The 24,612-nt window shown below is 34.3% G+C and overlaps 2 protein-coding genes across 4 annotated transcripts in view; one reads left to right on the forward strand and one right to left on the reverse strand.

Moving 5' to 3' along the window:
- Positions 1–7,550, forward strand: part of LOC106867669 (WD repeat domain-containing protein 83 homolog) — a 43,924-nt gene extending 36,374 nt beyond the window's left edge. For all 3 annotated transcript variants that reach the window (XM_089364957.1, XM_089364874.1, XM_089364901.1), the window contains 3 exons: positions 1,934–2,002; positions 3,579–3,668; positions 5,987–7,550. In XM_089364957.1, coding sequence (XP_089221083.1) covers positions 1,934–2,002; positions 3,579–3,668; positions 5,987–6,097 — 270 coding nt within the window. In that variant the 3' untranslated portion in view covers positions 6,098–7,550. The remainder of the gene's footprint in view (positions 1–1,933; positions 2,003–3,578; positions 3,669–5,986) is intronic.
- Positions 7,551–7,683: 133 nt separating this feature from the next.
- Positions 7,684–24,612, reverse strand: part of LOC106867665 (gamma-soluble NSF attachment protein) — a 31,832-nt gene continuing 14,903 nt past the window's right edge. The window contains exons 3-10 of the mRNA XM_014912602.3: positions 24,193–24,277; positions 22,299–22,316; positions 21,014–21,154; positions 18,774–18,840; positions 17,751–17,821; positions 15,159–15,317; positions 11,570–11,699; positions 7,684–10,437 (exon numbers count right to left, since the gene is read on the reverse strand). Of these exons, the coding sequence (XP_014768088.1) occupies positions 10,273–10,437; positions 11,570–11,699; positions 15,159–15,317; positions 17,751–17,821; positions 18,774–18,840; positions 21,014–21,154; positions 22,299–22,316; positions 24,193–24,277 (836 nt within the window). The 3' untranslated portion in view covers positions 7,684–10,272. The remainder of the gene's footprint in view (positions 10,438–11,569; positions 11,700–15,158; positions 15,318–17,750; positions 17,822–18,773; positions 18,841–21,013; positions 21,155–22,298; positions 22,317–24,192; positions 24,278–24,612) is intronic.

Genomic DNA, 24,612 nt, shown 5'->3' on the forward strand with positions numbered 1-24,612 from the left:
AGCCTCCAACCAACTGAGCAGTAATTAATTTTATGGGATGCATTGTGACACTTTGGACATGTATCCATTCTCTTAATGTCCTGTGGTAGTGGTAGTGATAATGCTTATGATAGAAGTATTGGTAGTGTTGACTGGGAAGATAATCATAATGACAGCCATGACTAGAGGCATAGTAGAGATGATTGGTTATATTAATAGTAGTGGAAGAAGTATAGTAAAGATAATGTTGGTGGTGGTGACAGCAATGATGAGTGTAGTTATGTTGATAGTTGTTGTAGTGATAGCTGAAGTAGTGGTATAATGATAATAATAATAATAATAATAATAATAATAATAATAATAATAATAATACTACTAGGTGGGTGCGGTAATGTTAGTGATTGTAGTTATAGTAGGAGTGGTATGATAATCATGATGATGAGTTTAATGCTATTTTTATTTTATTTAATTACTTTTTGTTGGTTTGGTCAGGGAGATGGAACTGTAGCTATGACCTTTGCAAAGTAGTATTTGCAGTATATTTCAGGTTTTTAGTTGCATGTTGTTTGTATTTAGGGTTGAGGTATGATATTGTTTTCTTGATATGTACTGCGAGGGATTATCTTGTGTTGTTGAAAGAGACAAGTTCAACATGACCCCAGTGTAAAGTGTTTTCAAGGTCTCTGTTTATGGAACCTTTGTAGATTTGGTGTAAAGTGTCAAGGTTACGTGTGGATAACACTTGAAGGCAGTAAGTTAGGGAGAAATAAAGGGTGTTGTTAGTCGTAATGGAAAGTAGGTTTTGATGCATTTAAGGAAGAATGTGAAGGACAAAATCCAACCATTGGGCATACCAAAGTTGATGGAGTATGAGTCAGAGAGAACTCCATGAGCACACACTGCAATAGTGTAACTTGAGAGGAAGCCGAAGAGACAAGAGACAGATAGAATCTTTAAGAAGGTAATCTTCCCTCAAGATTTGGATGTTAGACATAATCAAATTCCTTGCTAATGTCTAGGGCCAGAACATTGTTTTCACCAAATTTATTGGGGCGGAGAGCTCACTGGTGAGTGACATAAGAAAGCGTGACCCTAGTAGATCTGGTTTTATGACTCCATTGTCTTTGAGATGTTCAAAGTGAGAACAATAGATTGATAGTTGGCAGGGCTTGTTTTCAAAATAGGAATAGATCCCTGGAAAGAGATGGAAAGCTTGAAGAAATCGTTGGGGATAGTATCTAGCTCTGGGCCACTTTGAGAGTAATGGAAGGACTTTGTCAGGAATGGTGACCTTTTGGTTTGAATTGATCAGAGACCCTTTTGCACTTGTTGTTTATATGCAAATATTGATTAGCTTCATATAGATCAGATCAGTAAAATCCTGCTACTAGTACCATGTAATTCAGCACTCCATTTCATGGCAGGGTGGTGGGTGACTAAACTGACTCCTCTTCCTGGCTTGCCAAGTGAGAAGAGTATTGTAGAAAGCTAGCAGGACTAAAGACCTGTGAAAGGATGGATGAGCTCATTGTGAGCCAATGGCCATCCATACAAGCGGTGTCTTGTAAAAATATCTTGCATGTGGGCTGGAAAACTGTGCAGCTGGCCCAAGCCCATAGCGATGAAAACTCCAGTAAAAGACACAGCTGGAGAGAGATGGTTCTAGAGATGTATCTAATGTGAAGTTGGTTGTAAAGCTGGCAGCAAATGTGGAAGCTTTGTTTGTGAGAATATTGCATTTTGGTTAATCAGTGGAAGGCTGATTCTTTAAAGCTGATAAGATCCTTTTGATGGGGGTGGGGGTGGGGATAATAATTAGCTCATATCTGCCAATTGACTTGAAGTGCTACAGTGTCCTGAAGGTGAGGGCTGTTGCATAGTGGTAATGGTGGTTCTAATTTAATCTTTAAAATTTTGAGTGGCAATAATCTATGAAAACCCTTTTATCTTTCAGGAACATATTAATTGGGTTCATAGTGTTGATATTGGTAAATCCCAGCGTTCTATACTTTCCTGTTCTCGGGTAAGAAACCTTATCAAAATGTTATTTCACCGTATAATGTCTGAGAAAGATTGTGAAAGTAAAAGTGAGCTGGAAGAAGAAGAGGGCAGAGACAGTTACATCAGAGTGGTGGGAAAGGTGGAGGGTGGTTACCTTCATTTAGACTGGACTTCCTTAATTCCTTAAACAAAAAGGAAATGGATTATTTACCCTTTAAAATATTTCATTTAGCTTGATATCTTAATATTCTATCTTCCCAACTACAATTAAACCTGTATATATCAATTTTGATATTATTTCTGCTTGCAAAAAGAAAAAAAAATGTAATTTGATCTTGGAAAACCTTTAGTTTAAAAATTTATTTTGTTAATAATTTTATTTATAATATTGAATTCTTTTTATAACCTTCCATTGCAACCATACATCTATAGAGGCTAGTCTTGCTCTTTAAAGTTGAAAATTACTTCAGCTCTGAACACTTACAGACCCTATACATAATATAAGTGTTACCAACATGAGACTAAAGCTCACAAATCTAGACAGTGGAACACACAAAAATATTCTACATTATGTTCCCCTAAAAAGACCATCAGCATGTTAGACAGTTCATGTTCTTGTAATACATCAATGTATTTTGTTATTTTATTGCTGACTAAATTCAGTCAGGAATTTTACTATCTCGACAATCTCTTCTGTTCTTTTCCAGAAATGGTTGCTATTGCTCATAGTTAAGGAAGATATCCATTTTGTGGTGTCATGTATTTAGTATAGAGTTTAACACAAAATCTATAACAAGAAGCAGAATCCGGAGATGATTGGGGCCTTCTGGTTTAAGTATTGGAGTGGTTTCTTCAGACTCGTAGTGAAGGAGTTAAATTGTCTTATAAGCTATGAAAGTCACTAATAGCTTTTGCAATACTGATGTTGCTTAATAAAATTTTGTGTTACTTGGTGGACAGGGCGATTTATGAATTAAGTATCTTGATCACAGATCCAATTAATTTTTTTTGTCCCTTTATAATAGAAAACTGACACTCTTTAATAATACATTTGTTTTATATTATCTGGGTATTGAACCAACAAGGAAGCTTCTATAGATCACTTAACCTGCTGGAAATAGCAGTCAAATCTCCTTCATATTACACTCTATTGTCTTAAAGAATACATTGGATAAGACACTCATAGATACACTGTATCTGAAAAAGAAAGGGTTATAGTCATCCCTATGAGAATGCCTATGATCATAGATCAAAGGTATTCTGGTAGGGACTAATGAGCTGATCATAGATCTGCTCATTCAAAGTTGGTCTGGGGCTAAAAACAATAACTTTATATTTTATCTAATGAATGACATATTCACATTATAGATTGTTACCCCCAAATCATACCATCCATTCACTTTATGTATTTTTATATGTATTTTCACCTACCTGCTATATGATGTGTTTTCATCTATCCAGGATGTGTTGTTTTAATTTTCCAACAATATCATGTTACATGTATTTTAACTGAATGCAAATCATATATTCATATTACATGTCCATATTACTCCCATACCAAACTATTTTTTTATAACCATCTTATATTCTAATGTTAGGACCGCACTGTCCGAATCTGGGACATTGATAATATCAGTTCCATATCAACATTACTACCTGGAAATGATTTTATTCCTAGAATATTACAGGTAAGTTAATCTTATTACCTCTTTGAAAACCAAGGCAACATTTACTTATCCATTAAAAAGACAACCGCTTTCATGAGACAAAATGCTTGTAACAAGTTGATTTTGGTGGGATTCAAGTTCAGAATGTAAAGGGCCATTATTTATATACTACAAAATATTTTATCTAATGATTCTGTGAGTCATGCAATCAACACTAAGACACTGGAAGTTACTTAAATCAACACTACAAACTAACTTTTCTTCTTTTTGTAGACCTCCAATACCATTCTCCACATCCAGCATATCAAATCATTAAAATTTAGGTTACACTGCTTTTGTTCAATTTGAGTGTCCACATTAAAAATCTAAGACACTACTGAAACTAGTAAATCCATATTTTTTATCAATGATTACAGAATAGAAAAGAAAAAAATGCCTTTTTAAAAAATGTTGCTTTTATAGCAAGTTCTTTTGGGTGAATGGGACGATACGGAAAGCAAAAGCAATTCTACTAAATTGGCTGCAAACCCAAGCGTCACTGCCTGTAATAGAGAGGAGAGGAAGTTAAACAAATACTGGAGCCTGACTGGGTGTTATTTGTTTGTACTAGTCATAGATGAGACTTTAGGTGTTCTTGGACTCAACACTACTGATTTCCTCCCCAAAATCAGGGCAACAGTGGTCTCATCATCACCATCATCATCGTTTAACATCCGCTTTCCATGCTAGCATGGGTTGGACGATTTGACTGAGGACTGGCTGCACCAGGCTCCAATCTGATCTGGCAGAATTTCTACAGCTGGATGCCCTTCCTAATGCCAACCACTCGGAGAGTGTAGTGGGTGCTTTTATGTGCCACCAGCATGAGGGCCAGTCAGGCGGTACTGGCAACGGCCACACTCAAATGGTGCTTTTACATGCTACCTGCACAGGAGCCAGTCCAGTGGCACTGGCAACGACCTCGCTCGAATGTTCTTTTCATGTGCCACCGGCACAAGTGCCAGTAAGGCGACGCTGGTAACGATCATGCTCAAATGGTACTATTTACATGCCACTGGCACGGAAGCCAGACAGCTGCTCTGGCAATGGTCATGCTTGGACGGTGCTGTTAGTGCTCCACTGGCACAAGTGCCAATCTGTTTGAGAAATGAGCTCCATGAGGTGGGGGTGGCGATTGCAGCAAGTGTTGCTGACCATTCTCCACAGCAACGTCTTTGCAATTATGTTTGTGAGGCATGGCTGAACACACCATTTGGATTAGAGTGGGATCTAGTTAAATTGATTCACAAAATCATCCCCCTTTAATTTTGCTCAGATTGCTTTCAATTTTGGTGTATTGATACAACTCTGAATTTTGATTACGATCAACCAATTACTTTATCTTGTAAATTAAAGTGCCTGATGTTATTTGGAATTAAAGTTGGGAAAATTTGGGTAATTTTAGCCAATCAACAGACAGCAAGGCATTAACAGCTTGTTACCATGACAACTGCACGTAGTGTTGTGTTGATTCTTCACACCATGAGATTTACTTCACCTGTATGTTTTGTTTTAATAAAAAATTTATGTTTATCAATTAGAATTTTATTGTAGATATTTTTCTTCAATTGTCTTAATATTTTACATATTTTTCATATATATTTTACATATATTTTGTGAAGTTATTCTGTGTTTACATTCATTGCAACGAATGCCTTTCAGGTCGGAATGAGCCATTCTGTATTTTTATTGAAGATGTAGAACATTATTTAATGTGTCCTTCATTTTTAAAATGTTAGAGCATAGTGAGGGAGATTTGGCTGTTATTTCTAGCAAATTGAACAACCACACAAAGGTTACCTTATTGGCTCCAGTCTTATTCAGATGAATAGAATTACATATTTAATCATTTTGCTAACTACAAAACTCCATTATGCAAGAACTTCACTCTGAGTTCAGTGACATAAAGCAGACAAGCAACAAATCTTCCTCTGGATAAGATGCTAGTCTGTTTGAACTAACTTTTTTGGAAGGCATTTTTATATACTCCAGCTTTGTAAACTGAGCCAAATAGAGTGATATGTATACTTATCCAGTAAACTGAAACATTAAACCTACAGTAGGACTAATTCCTACTTATAATTCAATAACTGCTAATCCACTTAATCATACACTTCTGGTTTATATTAGACTTTATATTACAGATAATATGTTGTGATGGCAATTTTTATACTAATTTATTCTTGATATATTAAATCTCATAGAAATTATATATTCCTTTTGTTTAAGAAAAAAATAACATAACAGTCATTTAAGATCTGATTGTTTGATTCAAATGTTTATGTTTCTATTGATTTCAGTGTGAAAGATGTAACAAAACATTCATACCTCTCAATGATTATCAGAATACCAAGTTGCTGCTATGTACATATTGCAAACTTGATTCTTGCATTAAAAAATACCATGACTAATGCATTTCTTTCAAAGCTAATCCCAAAGAATTACACCTAATACAAAAATGTTTTTTGTTGTTTTTTTTCCACCCCTCCCCACCGAAACTTAAACGAAAATATTGCCTTCAAAACAGTGGCTTTGACAACTATTAGAGAAGATATATTCTTCACAGTGGTTTTCTAATATGGATGTACAATGCTAATTTGTTCAAAATGCAGAGCACAAGTCAGTTGCAAAAGTTGTTGGCCATTAAAGGCCATGGTACACAGGAATGAAACTGTACAGTAAAAAGTTACAGTGGGAGCCTAGTATTTATGTTCAGTTTTTAACTGAACATAAAAACAAACATTAACACTATGTGTGTGTGTATAAAAACAAAAAAATTATATTTTAGGCTAGAAATGAACTGAATTTCAGTAATTTAAATGTCAGTAAATTTGACAAAGTATATCACTCTTGTATTTTGATCACCGTTCTTAAGAGGCTCTAAATAGCCAATCATTAGGTTATCAAACTAGTACTTTAGTTATTGAGCCATGGAGGTTACTGTAATTTTTTCCAATTTAGTTTTTACTTTGATTCAAAATATATCTCCTAATTATGTAAACCAGTCTTCCATATTATTGTTCATTAGCAACAATGAATAATTAAGTATGCTAGTCATACTTGTCACTCATTACATTACTTTACTCTTCAAGTTTACTCGCATGTAAACTGATCTGCTGAAAACAGCAGTCAAATCGTTCTTGAATCACTACATTCCATCTTTAAAAAAATGAATGCATTGGGTAGTATAGTCCCTGATATACAAAAAGATGGTCAGAGCTGGAATGCCTGTGATCAGATGTCTGCTTGATCTGGGCTGACCGTGGGCTAAACATCAATAACCATTTTGTAGTTATTATATTAGCCTTAGTAACAGACAGATATTTTACCTATCATTTTCTTAACCATAGTCAATAAATTTTGCAGAAGATTTGTTTATCATTTAACATGCTTCAGTAACTTCAAAGTCCAATTGCTTAGTCCTGGCAGCACCAAAATTTCAGATCTAGCTCCAGCCTTAATCAGTGCCTGATTAAATTACATAACATGTATAATTTTCTTGGGGTAAAATACACAAGATTGAAAATTATCTGAAGACTTTTCAAGGATGTGAAAGTTTGAACTCAGTGTTGAAAGCTAATACAATCCTTATCCCTGCAGGTGTGAACTATTTCTAGTATTAATTTAAAACAAGCTGGTCAAGGTTAACAAAAGTGTCTTAGTTATGGTCACTCTGCAACACCTGTGTTTAGAAACTAATAATTAGTCATTTGACTTAGTGACTCTTATAATCTATTGGGTCCTAATGAAGATAGTTTTTTCATGTAATGTATCAATAGAAATAGTCTCCAGGCTTGATCCATAGAGACAATTGAACTCTGCACTAACATGTCAAAACACCCATTAATGTTACAATGTTGTAGCTAACTTGTGATAGCTACTTACAGTTATATGGCTTCGGTCATCAAATCTTAAGTGCTTCGGTCGGTCATTGTTGTTGAAAGCTAACCTAACAACTATTTTTTTTACAAGTGAATTGTGTAAATAATTTAAAATGTTTGTCTTTCATTATTCATTTATTTTAACGGTTTTTTACAAGCACAATATATTATATACATTTTAACAAAAAAAAAAAAATATTTTACATAGTTATATTAGATAAAAGAATTTGAAAGGTTACATAATATAGACATGTCTTTTATCAAGAAAAAAAGGAAATAATGTTTCTCTTTTTTTTTTTGTCTGAATCGTGTAATTTATAATAATTGCAATTGTAATATTGCAAAGAAAACATTTAAACTTACATTTGGTTACCAAACTCAAAACCTGTAGCAGACTCACCTATTTTCAATATCTGAGTGTTCTTTGGAAGAAAACTAAAGGACTGCATTAAAAAAACTATTCATTACTATATTTAAAGGAAACTGTTATTTTGATCTAAAAGATTTAGAAGAAACATTTCTCACAATCATTACTGAGAAAAAGAAAACTATAAAACAGATGTGTGTTTATGCCTTAAAATACATTCTACATGATAACCGATCATAATCAGTGAAAATAGAGTTTGATTTTATGGAGGTCATGCAAATACAAATGAAATATATTTTAATTAACTTTATCAATCAGATACATTGATTGTTTAATGCATCCAGCCAATAAATAAAAATAAAAAAATTATAAAAGTTTGCTATAATAAATTTCATACAAAAGTTTAAAATTCTCATTTGATAAATACTTGAAAGAAAATATTTTTGTTTCAGCAAAACACTTTTGCATAACATTTCAAACTTGCTAGTTCTAAGCAGATAACAACAATAATTTAAAAAGATCTATAAAAAATATTATAATACTGTACAATTATTGAGTTATTATTTAAGCATTGTAGCTTGCAATAAAATAAATTAAACTTATGAGCAACAGTGCTTACATACAAAATTCAATTTTACAATGTTTGAAGCATGATGGAAATTAGTAATGATGAAGGAAAATATTAGTCATCCCTCCACACTTCCATCAAATGTATGATTTCTGTTATGGTATCTGAGTTTACAAAATAAAATTATGATTATTAACATCCTGAGGAAATTTAATATATTTTCCTTTGAAAGAAAACAAACCAATGAAATTAAATCAACTCTGCTTAAACTAAGTTTCTTCCCTAATCATTTTTGGCTTGTAATCCACCATCTTAAATATGGAATGGATACATTGGTTAATGTAGTCCTGGACATTCTCCTAAAAAAAAAATGGGATGGCCACAACTGGAATATCTTTGATCATAGGCCTGGAGCTAAACAACAATTGGTACCACCCATAATTAAGAAACAGAGTATATAATAGAGAACTTCAAGATAGTTGTTTTACGTTCCTTCTGTTGGTCCCATTTTATAAATGCATTTCTTTGAAATTGGAAGAAGTGGATTGACAAAAGGTTTAGTGTGGGAAAATGCACACAATAACTCACAAACACCCACTCACAGACCTATATTGACCTAACTGCTTATGGCAATAGCTTTTTCCATCAGATTCCATTACAGTATCTAAAGACAAGTCCTTTTCTTACCTATATCTTATCACATTATACATCTACTCTCCTTCATTTTATTACTTTCAAATCAATTCTTATATATTTTTTACTGATAACACCATCATCCATTTTTTTCCCTCAATTAGATCCATCCCATGCACAAACTTTGTCCACTTCCAACTTTATATTAATATTGCATTTGAATTTGTGGAAGCTATTAATCACACTATTTTAACTTTTGATATATCCTGCAAAATATTAACAGCAAATATCTGAACACTGAACAAGTTCTTCCACATGTGAACATTGCATATGGATTCAAACTATGTTGGTAAGTTCTAACCATGCACTCAAAACATTCAGTTGAGTATATCAAATTAATTAACAATTGTAATAATGTGAAATAGCAAAACAGATATGAAGGTGAGTTGTTTTTAAAGGGAAAAATAAAAGGTTCTTAGATATTGTTAAGAAAATCTAAGAGATTTGACACATGATCCAGTTATTTTCACATCTTGCATTAAGATTCATCCACATAAGATTTTCTGAAGTAAAAGAGTGTGTGTATGGGTGCATGCATGTGCACACACACACGTGTGTGTTTTTATCTGTTTCACTCAGAGAGTGCTAGTTTCTGCAAAGCTATTAAAAAATCTCATTTGTAACTGTCAATCTATTTTTTAAATAATAAATATTTTACTCTAACATATTGTGTTTACAATTCAGTTAATATTTCACATTTTTTTTACATAACTAAAAGTGCATGCGCACACTTACACACACACACATGCATAATGTTAAGTATGCATGTAAGAGAGAAATTAGAAATGAAAAATAGCATGTCTATGTGAATGAGACTGTCACATGTATTCCTACTTCTGTGTGCATGCATGTAAGTGTTCATGTGTGTGTAACATGCACATATATTTAAGTCCATGTATGAGTGTGTGTCTGAAGAAATACAAGGATTTGAGGGTCATAACATTGACACCGGAGTGGAGAATCAAAGATAATTTAATGGATAATCAATTAAAATGACAAGTTGTAGAACTAGAGAATCAAAGAAAGATGAAGAGAGCGAGAGACAATTTTTTGTTGAAGAAACACCAAAATGGTAAACTAGAGCAAATCAAGTTCTTCATCTTCTTCCTCGTAGTAATCATCAGCAGCCAGTCGAGCTGTAGCTTCTGCTATCTCATCTATTGGGTCATGAGGTGATGGGCCCCAGTCTTGACTACTTGTACCTATTTCAGGGATTTCTAAGTCACGTGCCAGCTTTGCAAACTGGAAATTAAAACAGAAGAAAAAAAAGAAAAAGGAAAAATCTTTATAAGCAGCAGCATCATCATCATGTTATTTGCTTTTACATCTACCTCCACCTCATTTCCTCCTAGCAAAGACTGAATTGTTTACACACTATGGCACATCCTATACATATTGGTTATGCATCACCGCATTTATGAGATTCAATGTTCTTCAGGTCTTTCCTGCATGCTTTTCCTCAATCTGCTGCATACTAAAAAGATATCTAGTACAATAGATATGATATCAGACAACCAGTCAAAAGATCTGGAATTGAAATTGAACCATTGATGTTATGATGTATGTTTGTGCAAAATATTCAATTCTACAAATTTCAGTTCATTGGTATGAAACCTATCTGTGATAGACTGACATCCTAACATCCTCTCCAGAGATAGATTATCTCTCAATTGCTTAAGTAACTCTCCTCATCCATTTTCAGTATCTGTTTCTCTCTGTCTTCTTCTAAAAGTTTTTATTCAATGTGATCACATCAATGGTTTTATAAATTTTGATCGTTCATTTGTTTAATGCTTGTTTTTCCATGCTAGTATGGGTTGGACAGGGACTCATTTGAGGCAGTATTTTACAGCTGGATGCCCTTCCACTTTGTCTCCAAACTTTACCAGTTTTACAAGGGAATTTTTATTACATTGGTCTTTGAAAGTGCAGAGTGACTAATCGTGATTTTAACAAAGCTGGCTTCAAGGATCAGAGGCCATTATAATAGCAATAGACAGAGGTGAGAGCATGCCTGTGGACCAGAGGCTAGAGTGTGTTCACTGGAGTGATGAAATGCCAGTTAGAGCAATCCATCTCTGGATGCAATCCAGGGTGTTTGTGTGCATAGCAGCAGCACTATTCCAGATGAAAATGGTAATTATTTCTTTCAATTTGGTTATCTGGGATAAATTTATTTAAGAACACCAGACAACAGTAGTGACAATATTTTAACTCATGTTATTTCGTTGGAGGCCCAACATCTTAAAAGATAAGCATTTTTAGAACTGCTTTTGTTCTTTTTCTTTTTCAAGAAAAATAATTTACACTTTAGAATAAATTAAATATCAATAAGAATAAAACAAAGAGGAAATGGTTAGGAGTTTATACATACAGCATTATCCATGTGTCGTACAAGTGGAGAATCTAAAACGGCTCTTCCAGCTGCCTCATCTGCTGTATCATAAGCTTTCAAGAGTCTGTACATATACACTGCGTCATCACTGTCTGAAAGTTCTGGACGCCTGGAATGGAAATATAACAATGGAAACTATTTACAATTGCAAATATTGCATTCCTTATGGTGCAGGATATGAGATTTGTAGATAGTGAATCACTGCAGTAGTTTGAAGTGCATGATGTTTTTGAAGGCAGTCATCATCATCATCATCATCGTTTAACGTCCGCTTTCCATGCTAGCATGGGTTGGACGATTTGACTGAGGACTGGCAAGCCAGAAGACTGCACCAGGCTCCAATCTGATCTGGCAGAGTTTCTACAGCTGGATGCCCTTCCTAATGCCAACCACTCCGAGAGTGTAGTGGGTGCTTTTACGTGCCACCGACACGAGGGCCAGTCACATGGTACTGGCAACAGCCACGCTCAAAAGGCTGTTTTTTACGTGCTACCTGCATGGGAGCCAGTCCAGCGGCCCTGGCAACGACCTCGCTCGAATGATTTTCTAACGTGCCACCAGGACAAGTGCTAGAGACAACGCTGGTACCGATTACGCTCAAATGGTGCCGTTTACAGGCCACTAGCATGGAAGCCAGACAGCTACTCTGGCAATGAACATGCTCGACTGTGCTGCTAGTGCTCCACTGGCGTAGGTGCCAGTCATCGAAGTATGGTTCAATTACGATTGTAAAGTGTAAAATAAAAAGGGTACAAAAATTTAAAGGTGGACCGAGACCTTTGGAAATGTACTGTGCGTGAGAAGACCCGGCAAGCCAAGTAAGATCGTTGCCAGTTACCCCTGGACTGGCTCTTGTGTGGGTGGCACATGAGATGCACCATTTTGAGCGTGGCCGTTGCCAGTACCGCCTGACTGGCTCCCGTAGGATTTTCGAGTGAGATCGTTGCCAGTGCCCCTGGACTGGCTTGTGCGGGTGGCACATAAAAGACACCATTTCGAGCGTGGCCGTTTTCGTGCGGGTGACACGTAAAAGCACCCACTACACTCTCTGAGTGGTTGGCGTTAGGAAGGGCATCCAGCTGTAGAAACTCTGCCAAATTAGATTGGAGCCTGGTGTTGCCATCCGGTTTCACCAGTCCTCTGTCAAATCGTCCAACCCATGCTAGCATGGAAAGCGGACGTTAAACGATGATGATGATGATGATGATGATTATAGAAGTGTGAATATTCACCTTTCAATGTGTCTGTTAATGGACACATTAATTTCAACATGCTATTAAACTTACATAAAAATAAGATAGATTTCTCATATAGCACTAGTTTTTGTATGACTTATTCATATTTTGATTTTTAGATATTGTTACATTGGAGACATCACAACTACAGTAGCAACTACTCTAGTCCCTGTGAAATTAAGCCAGTTACTTTAACCCTTTTGATACCAACACACCTGAAACTACCTCTGATTCTATGCTCAAACTCCATGTTTTAAAGTGATCTAAATTAGAACCTTCCACCAAAATCTCACGTTAATTTATGTTTTAAACACCAGCTAAATTCTTTATTGTTTTCAAAATTAACTGAAACAAAGGCAGAATATTTCAACCAAAATATGGTAACAAAAGGGTTAAACTGAAGACATCATAATAAATCCAACTAGAAAAATATAGTCCACATGATATTTTTCTGTTGTTTTCTCTCATAATTGAAATATTGTAAAAGAATATCCTTTCAAAAACCATTACTTTAATTTGTATGATGAAAATCTTTCCAATAAAGGATATCTTGGTAGATAAGGTTATCCTAAATTCTAAATTATTCTTATTAACAACTAAAATGAAAAAATAACCAAAAATAAAATTTAAAATTTAATGAAAATAACTTAACATAATGGATGATTTAATATATTCTTTTGTAAAGGGCTAAAAGTTCACCAATGATTTTCCCAGTTAGGTTTTGTTGGTGCAGCAGATGTCAAAATTAATAAATTTAAATACTAAATAATAAATTTTAAAAAAATATTAATTTTAAAGTGATTTTGTGGATTGGTATTTAAATGGACACCACTATTTACTTAAAAAGGCTGTTAAGACTGCTCCTTTTTGGATTAAAAATAATTTTCAAAATTTATTTTTCTCAGAGTTCACAGCTGGGGTTAAATTTAAGCAAGAATAAACTATGATTCATACAAAATTCAAAGGACTCACTATCAACAAAATTGTTAAAATGCAATACTTCCTTTTTATAAGACAAGATAGTAAAGGAAACAGAACATGCTCAGATTGTTTCACTGCTCTCCACTTAATAAATCATTGCATGTATTCTCCACAAGATAGACAATATATTCAGAGAGCTGGATCTGTGGACCATACCTAGACATTTTATCAACTGCCTACATGACCAAAAGTACACAACTAGATTTGTAGTAATAGGAGTTTTAAGTTACCTTTCATAATTTTGGCTAGACTAAGAAAAGTGAGAGACTATCAGTTTATGAACAATTGACTTAAGTTAACACCACTTTAAAACCAGCATCTTTTAGAATGGACAAACCAACAGAGAAAACTGCAGAGATATAGCAATTAATAGACTGAAACTAAGTCTGCAAGTTCAAACAAGTAGTAAATTCATATCACCTGCTAGAAACTAGCATTAATGGCTATTGACTGTTATTGAACATGTAATACAAATAACAACAAATGTTGGGTGGAAAAGAGTCCTATGCTGACAGAGGATCGTATATATAACAAAGGAAGACATAGAAGGAAGTAATGAGATCAGGATGTTGGGCATCAAAAATGAAATGACAGGATTGAAAAGAGCTGTAATATGGTTGTTAAACTGCAAATCTACACAATTCAAGCAAACGTAGAAAAGTGGAATGCTAAAACAATGATGATGATGATGATCAATGCAATAAAGTTTATAAAACTAAATGTATAAGATGCAGGCATGGTTGTGTAGTTAAGAAATTTGCTTCCAAAACATGTGATTTGGGGTTCAGTCCCATTGTAAAGTGCCATGGGTAGTATCTTCTATAGCTCCAAGCCAACCAAAATCTTGAGTGATTTGGTAGATTGGAAAAGAAGTCCATCATGTGTATGAGTGCATTTGTGTGTGTTGAAATCATCCGGTAATTGTGACTGAGTGGTATTAGGAAGGGCATCTAGCCATAGAAACCATACCAAAGCTGACAGTGGAGCTTGGCGCAAACTTTTGACTTGTCAGTTCCTGTTAAACCATCCAACCCATGCCAGCATAGAAAACAGATGTTAGGTGGTGATGATGATGATGATGAAATAAGTATGACCATTATACAAGCAATATCATTTGTTTCTAATCTTCTGTGAAAACATGTCCAGCTATGAGGAAACAAGTGAGGAGTGGTGGCAGGAAGAGCATCTAGCTGCAAAAAATCTGCCTCAACAAATTCTGTCCAACCCATGAGAGTATGTAAAAGTGGATGTTAAAACAATGATGATGACGATGATGAAAGTGTTTTAATGCTATGCTTGTTAAAAAGCAAACAGATACACTCCTTCTTAAGTACAAGCAGAATTTTACTTACTTAAAGTGTTCTTCATAAAAATTAAAACCTCCTGCAAAGTCTTCGTTGTGTAAATACAACAATATCACACCGACGGCAGCTTTACCTATCATAGGCCAATTTTGAGTTTTTTTGTGGTGATGTATTTCCTTTTTCAAATATTCAATTGATTGTTCAAGCCTGAAATTGTATTACAGAAAATATAAATACCAGAACATGTAATATTGTAAAATCAACAGTAAAACCAACAGAAGAGCTAAGATAATTTAAATGCACCTCCTTCCCAAAATGACTACATTTTTCAAATTATGATTCCATTTATTATTGTATATGTCACATTATCTTAAAAATTGAAAAGCAACTATCACTTTTAGTGGAGCTAAATTCATAGACTTTTACTACTGAGAAGCAAGCTTTGTAACTGATAACTTTTTAGTAATGTTAATAATGATAATAATCCTTTCTACTAAAGGCACAAGGCCTGAAATTGGGGGGGGGGGGAGAAAGTCGATTATATCGACCCCAGTACTACTACTAACAACAACAATAATAATAATAATAATCCTTTTTACTAAAGGCACAAAACTTGAAATTTTTGGGGAGGGGACTAGTGGATTACATTGACCCCAGTGTTTCAGTAGTACTTAATTTATCGACCCCGAAAGGATGAAAGGCAAAGTTGACCTCGGCAAAATTTGAACTAAGAACGTAAAAATTGAGGAAATATTGCTAAGCATTTTGTCTAGCGTGCTAATGATTCTGCCAGCTTGTTAATAATAATAATAATAATAATAACAAACTTATTGTATCAATGCTCAGGTGTATCAGAAAAAGCAGCCAGAAGTGCATGAATAGTACACAGAATATGCATAGGAAGTGACAATGCATAAGTTGTTAAAAATAACAAAAAAAAAACAGGGAAGTGGGTATCAGGTGTACAGTTGGCAAATTTGAGGAAGCATGGAAGTTTTGAAGGATGTAATATCTCAACAGCTAACAATTGATATGGGCAGTTTATTCCATGCTTCAGCAATTCTGAGTGTGAAAAAATGTTTCCAAATGCCATAGGTGCTGTGCTGTATTTTGATTTTGTAGGCATGGCTATGAGTGTTTAAATGTATGGAATTCAAAAAGGTGAGAATGCTGTGTTAAATTTATTCTTCCAGCATCTTTTAAAATGGACAAACCAACAGAGAAAATTGCAGAGAAAAAGAAATAGACTGAAACTAAGTCTGCAAGTTCAAAACAAGTAGTAAATTCATATCACCTGCTAGAAACGTTTTGTTATGCCCCTGGGTAGAACACTCAACTGTCTTTCTTCCATTCAGCTTAGCAAATGTAAGAAAAAACTCACATATGCAGAGAAATACCTCAAAATCTTACTAGCCCCAAATACTACTGGGATACACACCGCTAACATTAAGTGCAATTTTTGCTCTCTGACTGAGTCAACCTTGTTCAGATCTTCTTGTGCCAACTCTAGAATCTATAGGTGTATAGAAATAGACTGGATAGTGGAGAGAGTAAATCTTGTCAAGATTGTCTCATTACATCTTATGATTTATCACTGCATACTGGTGTATGAAGTAGGGGGTCCTCAAAAAGATGGAGGTATGATGTAATTGGAAAAACAAATCTGTGTCATGCCTTATCATTCAGCTGACTATCTGCATGTCATAAGTCTACTTGATCAGAGCTGACATGGGGCTACATAATTCCATATACCTTAGCTCATCTAGATGTTGGGAATAGGTACCATATCTCTTGTAAATGTAAGATAGGTATCCTGTCTGGACTCAATTCTTACCTACATATTGTTACTGAATATGGAGTTTAAAACTGATTTTACAGTCCACTTTAGCTTGTGGAAACATTCTTGTCATTAATATCAAGTGAATCTGGTTGTTGCTGGGGTTTAATCTCAAATCAGCCCTGATTGAGCTGATCTATGAACTAAGGTATTCCATTCATGACCAACCATCTTGGCATTTTTTCAGATATAGCTTATCTAGGACTTTATAATCTAATATATCCTGCCATTTTTAGAATAGTAGATTATCATTTGAGAGAAGATTTAGCTATTCTTTCTAGCAAGTTGAGTAACTATATAAAAAGTTAATCAGTTGTTAACAGAACCCTTTAGAAATCAATTCCAGTTGGAATATCTGCAGTGAAAATTTGCTTCTTTGCTAAAAAGAAATCCTGTCCAAAAACTGATGCAAATGGCCAGTGTGTAAAGATCAAGTAGCATGAGCTTATTGCAAGTGTCAAGCTCAGTGAAATAGTCAATTGTAGCTTGGCCAGTGGTCATCTCTGATCAAGCAGATTTATGGTTAAACCATCCCTGTTGTAACCATCTTGTTATTCAGACAGTGTATTTACACCATGTGTGATTTCAGGGAGATTTGGCTGATATTTTTATCAGGAACTACAATGAGGCTTCTTCCTATACGATCTCAGTCAGTCTTCATGTTAATACAGTAAATATGAAGAGCTAATTCTGAAAAAGATGCACTTCTTTACCAAGAACTATGAGAATTACAATGTTTAGAAGAAAGGTCACTACAGTTCAGACAATCTTTAAACTATCTTTGAATTCAAATCCAGACATACTTGCGCTGGTGGATTAAAATTCGGGCAGCCTTCCCAATATTTTCTGCAGCATTGTTTGGTCGGTCCTCATTCTAGAAAAATGAGAATAAATGTAAAAATGTATTCATATAGCTTTTGTATCATTGTATGTATATGTGTGTGTGAGTGTATGTGTGTTTGTATATATATATATATATATATATATATATATATATAGGTGCAGCCATGGTTGCAAGTGTTAAGAAGTTTGCACTCTAACCATATAGTTGCATGTTACCTTGGATAAGTGTTCCATAGAAAGAAACTGCAGGAATCTTGTGTAAATATCTGTAAGTGTGTTTGCATGCATGTGCGCACATGTGTATGTGTGCATTGGGTGTGAATGCTCATATTCCTCGTTTGTCACTTGTCATTGCTTGTATGAAATGATAGTAATTTGGGTGTTCCTTGTTGACATTATGACTATTTTCTCTGAAGATTTGAAGACCTCTGGAATAAAAAAAAATCCCTTACTTGAAAAAGTAGGTAAAGATTGGCAGTTATAAAATCCTGCCTCAAATAACTACCTATCTAACCCATGCCAGTATGGAAACACTAACACTAAACAAATGAGCAAATATACATTTATATATGTATACAAATATCTTTGTGTATAAACACCCCAACACATATACATATCTGCTTGTATGTGTTTTATATCTTTGTGTACACATATACACACACACATGTATGGATTCCTGTGCCCCTGTTAATGTTTACTGGCATCATGTGTTCATTTGCAAAAGTGTGATTTGGTTAATTTATCTATATTTATTGACTCTTTGAGTAACAGATTGAAATTAATACTTGGGATGATTGAGATGATACAATTGACTAAATCCTTTGACTGAAAGCAGTATAAAAATAAAAGAATACATATAATGTACATATTTATGCATGTGTATGTAAGTATGTGTGTGTGTGAAGAATAATGATACATAAGCTTAACCCACTCTCATCATTTAAGTCAATAAATTTTATCCGCAGCATAAATTTTAAACTTACATCGGCAATGGCACTAGCCTTTTTGTACATATGAACTGCTTTTAAGGGGAATTCTTGTTCAACCATTCTGAAATGAAAGAAAATTATCTAATTAAAATAAAAGAAATATATAAATAAACAGAAAAAAAAAAGAGAACAGGTAACACCTTTATGATTCTTATTACAGTAACCCCCATCCCAACTCCTATTTGGCACCACTGGGGGCAGATAGTTGCTAGATAACTGCATTTTTCAGATATCTAATCATTGCTTTTAAATTACTAAGCACCTTATGAAACTCATCAAAACTCTATATATGCATCAGTTTTATCATTAATATTCTGAATATACATAGAAATGAGAGAAATAGGAAGAAATATATGTATAATTTAGGTGAAGAACAAGTTTTATTAACCAAATAAAATACAAATATTGTAAATGCGGTAAAATAAAATACTGTACATTGAGTAGCAATGATCCATTTTAGATACAGTAAAAACTTATTTTTCTTTTAATGACAACAGATTAACACAAATTAGAGCAAATTCTCTTGACTCTAATTAAGACACGTTTTCTTTTTTGTGTTTTGGGTACCAGTTGGTTGAGGTTTCCGGTTGAGTACCAGAAAAAGTTTACTATATAAAGTACTGATGACAAATTGTTTATAATGCTGCATCATTGGGTTACAAACACGATGTTTTCAGGAAGTAAGTTAACTGAATGAGTCAGGTATTCGATAACTGGCTCTTGGGTTAGTGTAAGTTCATATTTTGCTGTTGATAGTTTAATGATTCTTAGAAGAACACATAAATCAATCTGATTCAGCTCATATATGTTCTGATAAATGGCTGTGAGAAAAAATACTCAGTATATGTAGTAGTGTTTACTTATTCATTGAAAGTTGCTGATTCAGTTTGTTGCTACTCAAAAGTTTCTTGCAACATGTAGTCCTTCAGGTGACAAAAAGATGAATGGAGGAAAGATGAAGGCAGCGAGCTGGCAGAAACGTTAGCAGTATTTCGTCTGCCGCTACATTCTGAGTTCAAATTCCGTCGAGGTCGACTTTGCCTTTCATCCTTTCAGGGTTGATTAAATAAGTACCAGTCACGCACTGGGGTTGATATAATCGACTTAATCCGTTTGTCTGTCCTTGTTTGTCCCATCTGTGTGTAGCCCCTCGTGGGCAGTAAAGAAATAAGAAAGATGAATGGAGGAACTTATTGGAGATTCATGGCACAAAGGCACAGGTTATTGAATTGTACAATTCTCATTGACTGACTTGGACCAAAGTTAATGTGTGACTTGTGAGTTGCTGAGAGGTGAGAATTTCAGTAGAAATGATCAGACTGCCTATCATTTGTATAAGAGGAGATACCTCTGTGACAGAGTTGGTGGATGTCAAGTAATTATTGTATTCATGAAGCAATGATGATCAATGTGACTGATAGCAGGAATAGTCAGATGGCCTGCAGTTGAAACTTTTTTCAGGAGGAATTTGTTCATGCCTGCATATGAACAATAATTAATATTTCCTGTTTAACATATTGAAAGAAAGTGATTGTAAAGCAGACTCATTTACTAGATTTTAAATTCCACTTGAAACGACTTCATATATAAATATTGCAGGACTCTGATGAAATAAAATACATAATTGCATAATGTTGCTATTATTGTTATGTAATTATTTTAGCAGTTTTCTGAAATGCGTGTATGTCTTATAAAGCTTTGTTTTATGTTTATTATACATATATATCTATATATTATTGCACTGTCTCATTTTTCTCTCCCCTATCAATATGTTGTGCCTATTTAAGAAATTCTTTTGTCATGCTATCAAACAAGGACCATTACTCTATTTATCTTGATGAAGACAATGATGACAATAGAAACTACTATTATTTCTTCATTGATATTTGAAGTTAAGATGAGCATATGAATGTATGATACTTGTTTCGACAATACTGTTATGAATAACCAACAGTAAGACATAAAGGGAGCCTCTATACAATTACCTGACCTGCTAGAAACAGTAGCTAAATCTGCTTTAAATCATCTGTTACCATCTTAGAGAAGACAGACACATTGTATAATGCAGTCCTGGTAAACTATGCCAAGGAAAGAGACAGAAATGTAACAGCTGTAATGACTTTGATCATAAATCTGTTCAGTCAGGGTGGATTTGGTTCTAAACAGCAACAATTACAATGACAAAGATTATGACACAACAAAGTAATATATTTTTACCACAAACATAAACATACTTAGCTCCTTTTTCAAGCACCAGTCGAGCTGAATCAGGTGTTCCATGTTCCATGAACATTGCTGAAGCCTTTTCTAGTAGCTCTGCAGCTTGTTCCAGTTGTTTAGTTTCTTTGCAAAGTAATGCAACCTGTTCATAGCTCCTAAAGTATAGCATAGGGAACAGTTTATAAAAACACATAAAAACAAATTGAATTAAATTAAATCCATCCACTACCACTGCCACCACCCACATTCATACATACTGATTGCCTAACTTACAAAACAACAAACATTTCCCAAATAAAGAAACTGTTAAGTATGAAGACAAATAGCAAATATTGTTGGTATCTATTAGGCAAGCATTAAGGCTAGATTGAAAAGTCATTGAGTGATAGTCAGAGATTTTAAACTAAATTTTATTTCTTTGCAAGAGTCTCTAACAAAGAAGCCAATAGCCAACACTATCTGCAGAGATGACAGGTACCAGCAGATCATCTGTTCAGTGAGAGTCACATTGCATTGCACCTGTCTTCTTTGGTCAACAGATTATGCGTAAATGAAGAGTTTTCCGGAATGAATCTCTCTTCTAAACTTAGTATCATAGTAGATAAGAGTGAAGAGACATTATTGAGATGTTTAACCAAATTTTCCCTTTTTAACACTAGTGAAGAACTACTTAGATTTATTTATTATTAAATGTTGTACTTGTAACTCAGATATATAGCTATTCTTGTTTAAAATATCAATTCTCATCAGATTGATGAAAAGACAAGTTTGTTGCGGAAAAATGTTTTAACTATTCAAAATCTTAATCAAGTATATCATGAGAAGAATCAGTTTATTTTAGTTAATTACTTAAAGGCAATGGATGAATCAGAACAGTTTGACCTCATTCTTAATTCTCACTTTAAGAGATACACAATTATTTTTCTTGAAACATGAAATATAATTGGACACACACACACACACACACACACACACACTTCATAAATATTTTCTACTCATATTTCCAGAAATAAACAATCACTAAAAGTTTCCAACTGAACTATCTATTATTCACTTAATTTACTATTTCTAATAATGAGGGTTTGAAATTCCTTTTGTATTGTTTATCACAGGATTTACCCATGAACCAACTTTGCAGTCAGAATACATTATTAAAAAGGAGAAAAACTTAGAAACATCAAACTACATGTTCTCCAAAGTTCAAAAATCAAAAAGCAACAAAATTCAGTGTGTAATATATTAAAAGATATAAGTCTATTGTAACAGAGAGGGAAAGAAAAAGAAAAGCAAATAACTTACTTGCCAGCATAGAATTTTCTGATTAGAATTAAGGAAAAATACTTTAGCAGTATCACCTTTTAGAAACATTCTAACAACTCATTAAATACAGCGATTAAACCTAAGGTAGCAAATCCTTAATTTGCTTCAAAATACTGGATACAATTAAACTGAAAAAAAAAAACCACATTATAGTAGGTCCTTTATCAGTTTGAATAAACTCAAAGTATGTCTTGTTTTGTCATTATCAGTAATGATTTTTAAGGATTGAATGTCTTTTGGCTTGGCTAGAAGAGGAAAGGTTGTGTCCATGCTCTTTCATGGTCTCCATGACTGATGGGAGAAAGTTATCCTCAAACCAGAGACTTGATCTGATTTAGATTTGAGTGGGCTCTGTTCAAGGTACCCAAGGGTTTAGATGGTGTTAAATTGAGTGACTGATTAAATTTTATCCCCCAAGAACAGATATGGTCTTTTTGACAGGCTTCTACATAGTTTTCAACCACAAAATTTCATTACCCAAAACTATGTTAGAAGATATCTGCTCAAGGTGCTGCAGTGAAATTAAAACCCAAAAACCATGAGGTTGTGAAGTGAACCCAGTCGTTCTGTTGCAATTTTACATTACTGTAAAATTTAAACATATATTCATCTACTTTGCCTGCAGCCCAAGTGAAAAAAAAAACACCACTTTCCTTTCTTCCCCACTCAAGGCACAGAATCTTAGATACTTTACTTCTTATGACAACTGAACTTAGTAAGTACTTCTACAATTTCAGTTATAATAATTTTGCATTCAGCTAGAGGAAATGATTGCAGAAACTGAAAGAAGTTATATAAAACAGTGGGGAAATATAATGCAGTTTAAGAATGTTGAAGATTCAAACTAAAGACATTATCCTGATCATGATCATTTTAATGATTTTTGTATGCTGCCATAGAGAGAGTTGCAGAATAGGATCTCTTCTGTGAGAGACATTGTTTTTAGGTCTGTCTCTTCCTATGTTTTTAATGGTCTGCTCGTACCACTTAATTTTTATAATAACACTGCAAGTATGTTTGATGCCCAGTCACATTCTTAGCTCACTTGTGCCTGAACTGATCATAGTCACACAGTCAACTTGTTCTGCTTTAGATACTGTAATCCTGTACATTAACTGCACATAAGTTGGACTGCTGCCTTGTGTGTGTGGTATTTGCTCTGACTGTGCTCTGAGTTTGAATAGAGCTGAGGTCAACTTTGTCTTTTATTTTTTTAGAGTCAAAAAAAAAAAAAAGTACCTATCCAGAACACTAGTTTAGTGGAACTGTTAAAGCATCAGGTAGGATGGCTTATGTTGTCTGTTTAGGCCTTTGTCTACTGACAATAATGTGTGCAATTATACTGGTGCCAAGCAGTATTGTCTTTAAAGTGGCAGCTTTTCCCTTGGATAACATCAGTGGTATGGAGAGGGAAAATTTGCATGTATAGTTAACTGCCATTCTTTCTCAAAAAATCTGCTCTTGTATCCTCAGGTATAGGGTCACAGGTGCAGATACATGCCCAATCCCGAAAGACAGGCCTTAGATATACACATACTTCTGAAAGGTTTCACGAGAGTAAAAAGGCTCATTTTCAACAAAGATAATAGTTTTCAAAATTCCTTCTACCTACTTCTCTAACTCAAGGACAATATGACATGACCAGCTCCATCTAAGTATGTCATCTATATAACAGGCTTCCATTAAACTAGCACTGCAGTCTATAGCTTCTAGTATCATGTTAATCATATTGCTAGTTACTTTAATACTCTCAGTTTTTTCGCCAGTTTAACCAAACAGTATTTGTTAATCCCCTTAACTCCCTTCCTGAATACAACATAGAATTATGAATCAAACACAACAGTATAATGGCCAAGAGCCCATGAAAGGATACGCATTTGTCTGAGCTTGAAGTTCTGCAGCTTTTAAATATGCATTCTTTGCTAGATCATAAGCTTTGCAAGTTCTGAAGCAAACAGCTGTTAAAATAAGAAAAAGAAAAGAGGGAGAAAGAAGTTATTACACAAAGATTTAAAAACTTTTCTCCCTCATACACATAAAAAGATAAACATGGCTCATAGTAAAATACCTAATTATTATTTTATGGACTACAATACTGTGTGCCAATACGTAAACCAAATATCCCCTACTTTTTACCCTTAGTTAAAGAGCAGTGAAAAACCTTAAAATGAGGAAGCCCAAAATAGATGTCAGAAGTGGAAGGAATGCAGAGAGAGAGAGAGAGAGAGAGAGAGAGGGAGAGAGAGAGAGAGAGGGAGAGAGAGAGAGAGGGAGAGAGAGAGAGATTTTCATT

Source organism: Octopus bimaculoides, chromosome 1 (assembly GCF_046866305.1).
Source record: "Octopus bimaculoides isolate indiv1 chromosome 1, ASM4686630v1, whole genome shotgun sequence".
Classification (NCBI taxonomy): Eukaryota; Metazoa; Mollusca; class Cephalopoda; order Octopoda; family Octopodidae; genus Octopus; species Octopus bimaculoides.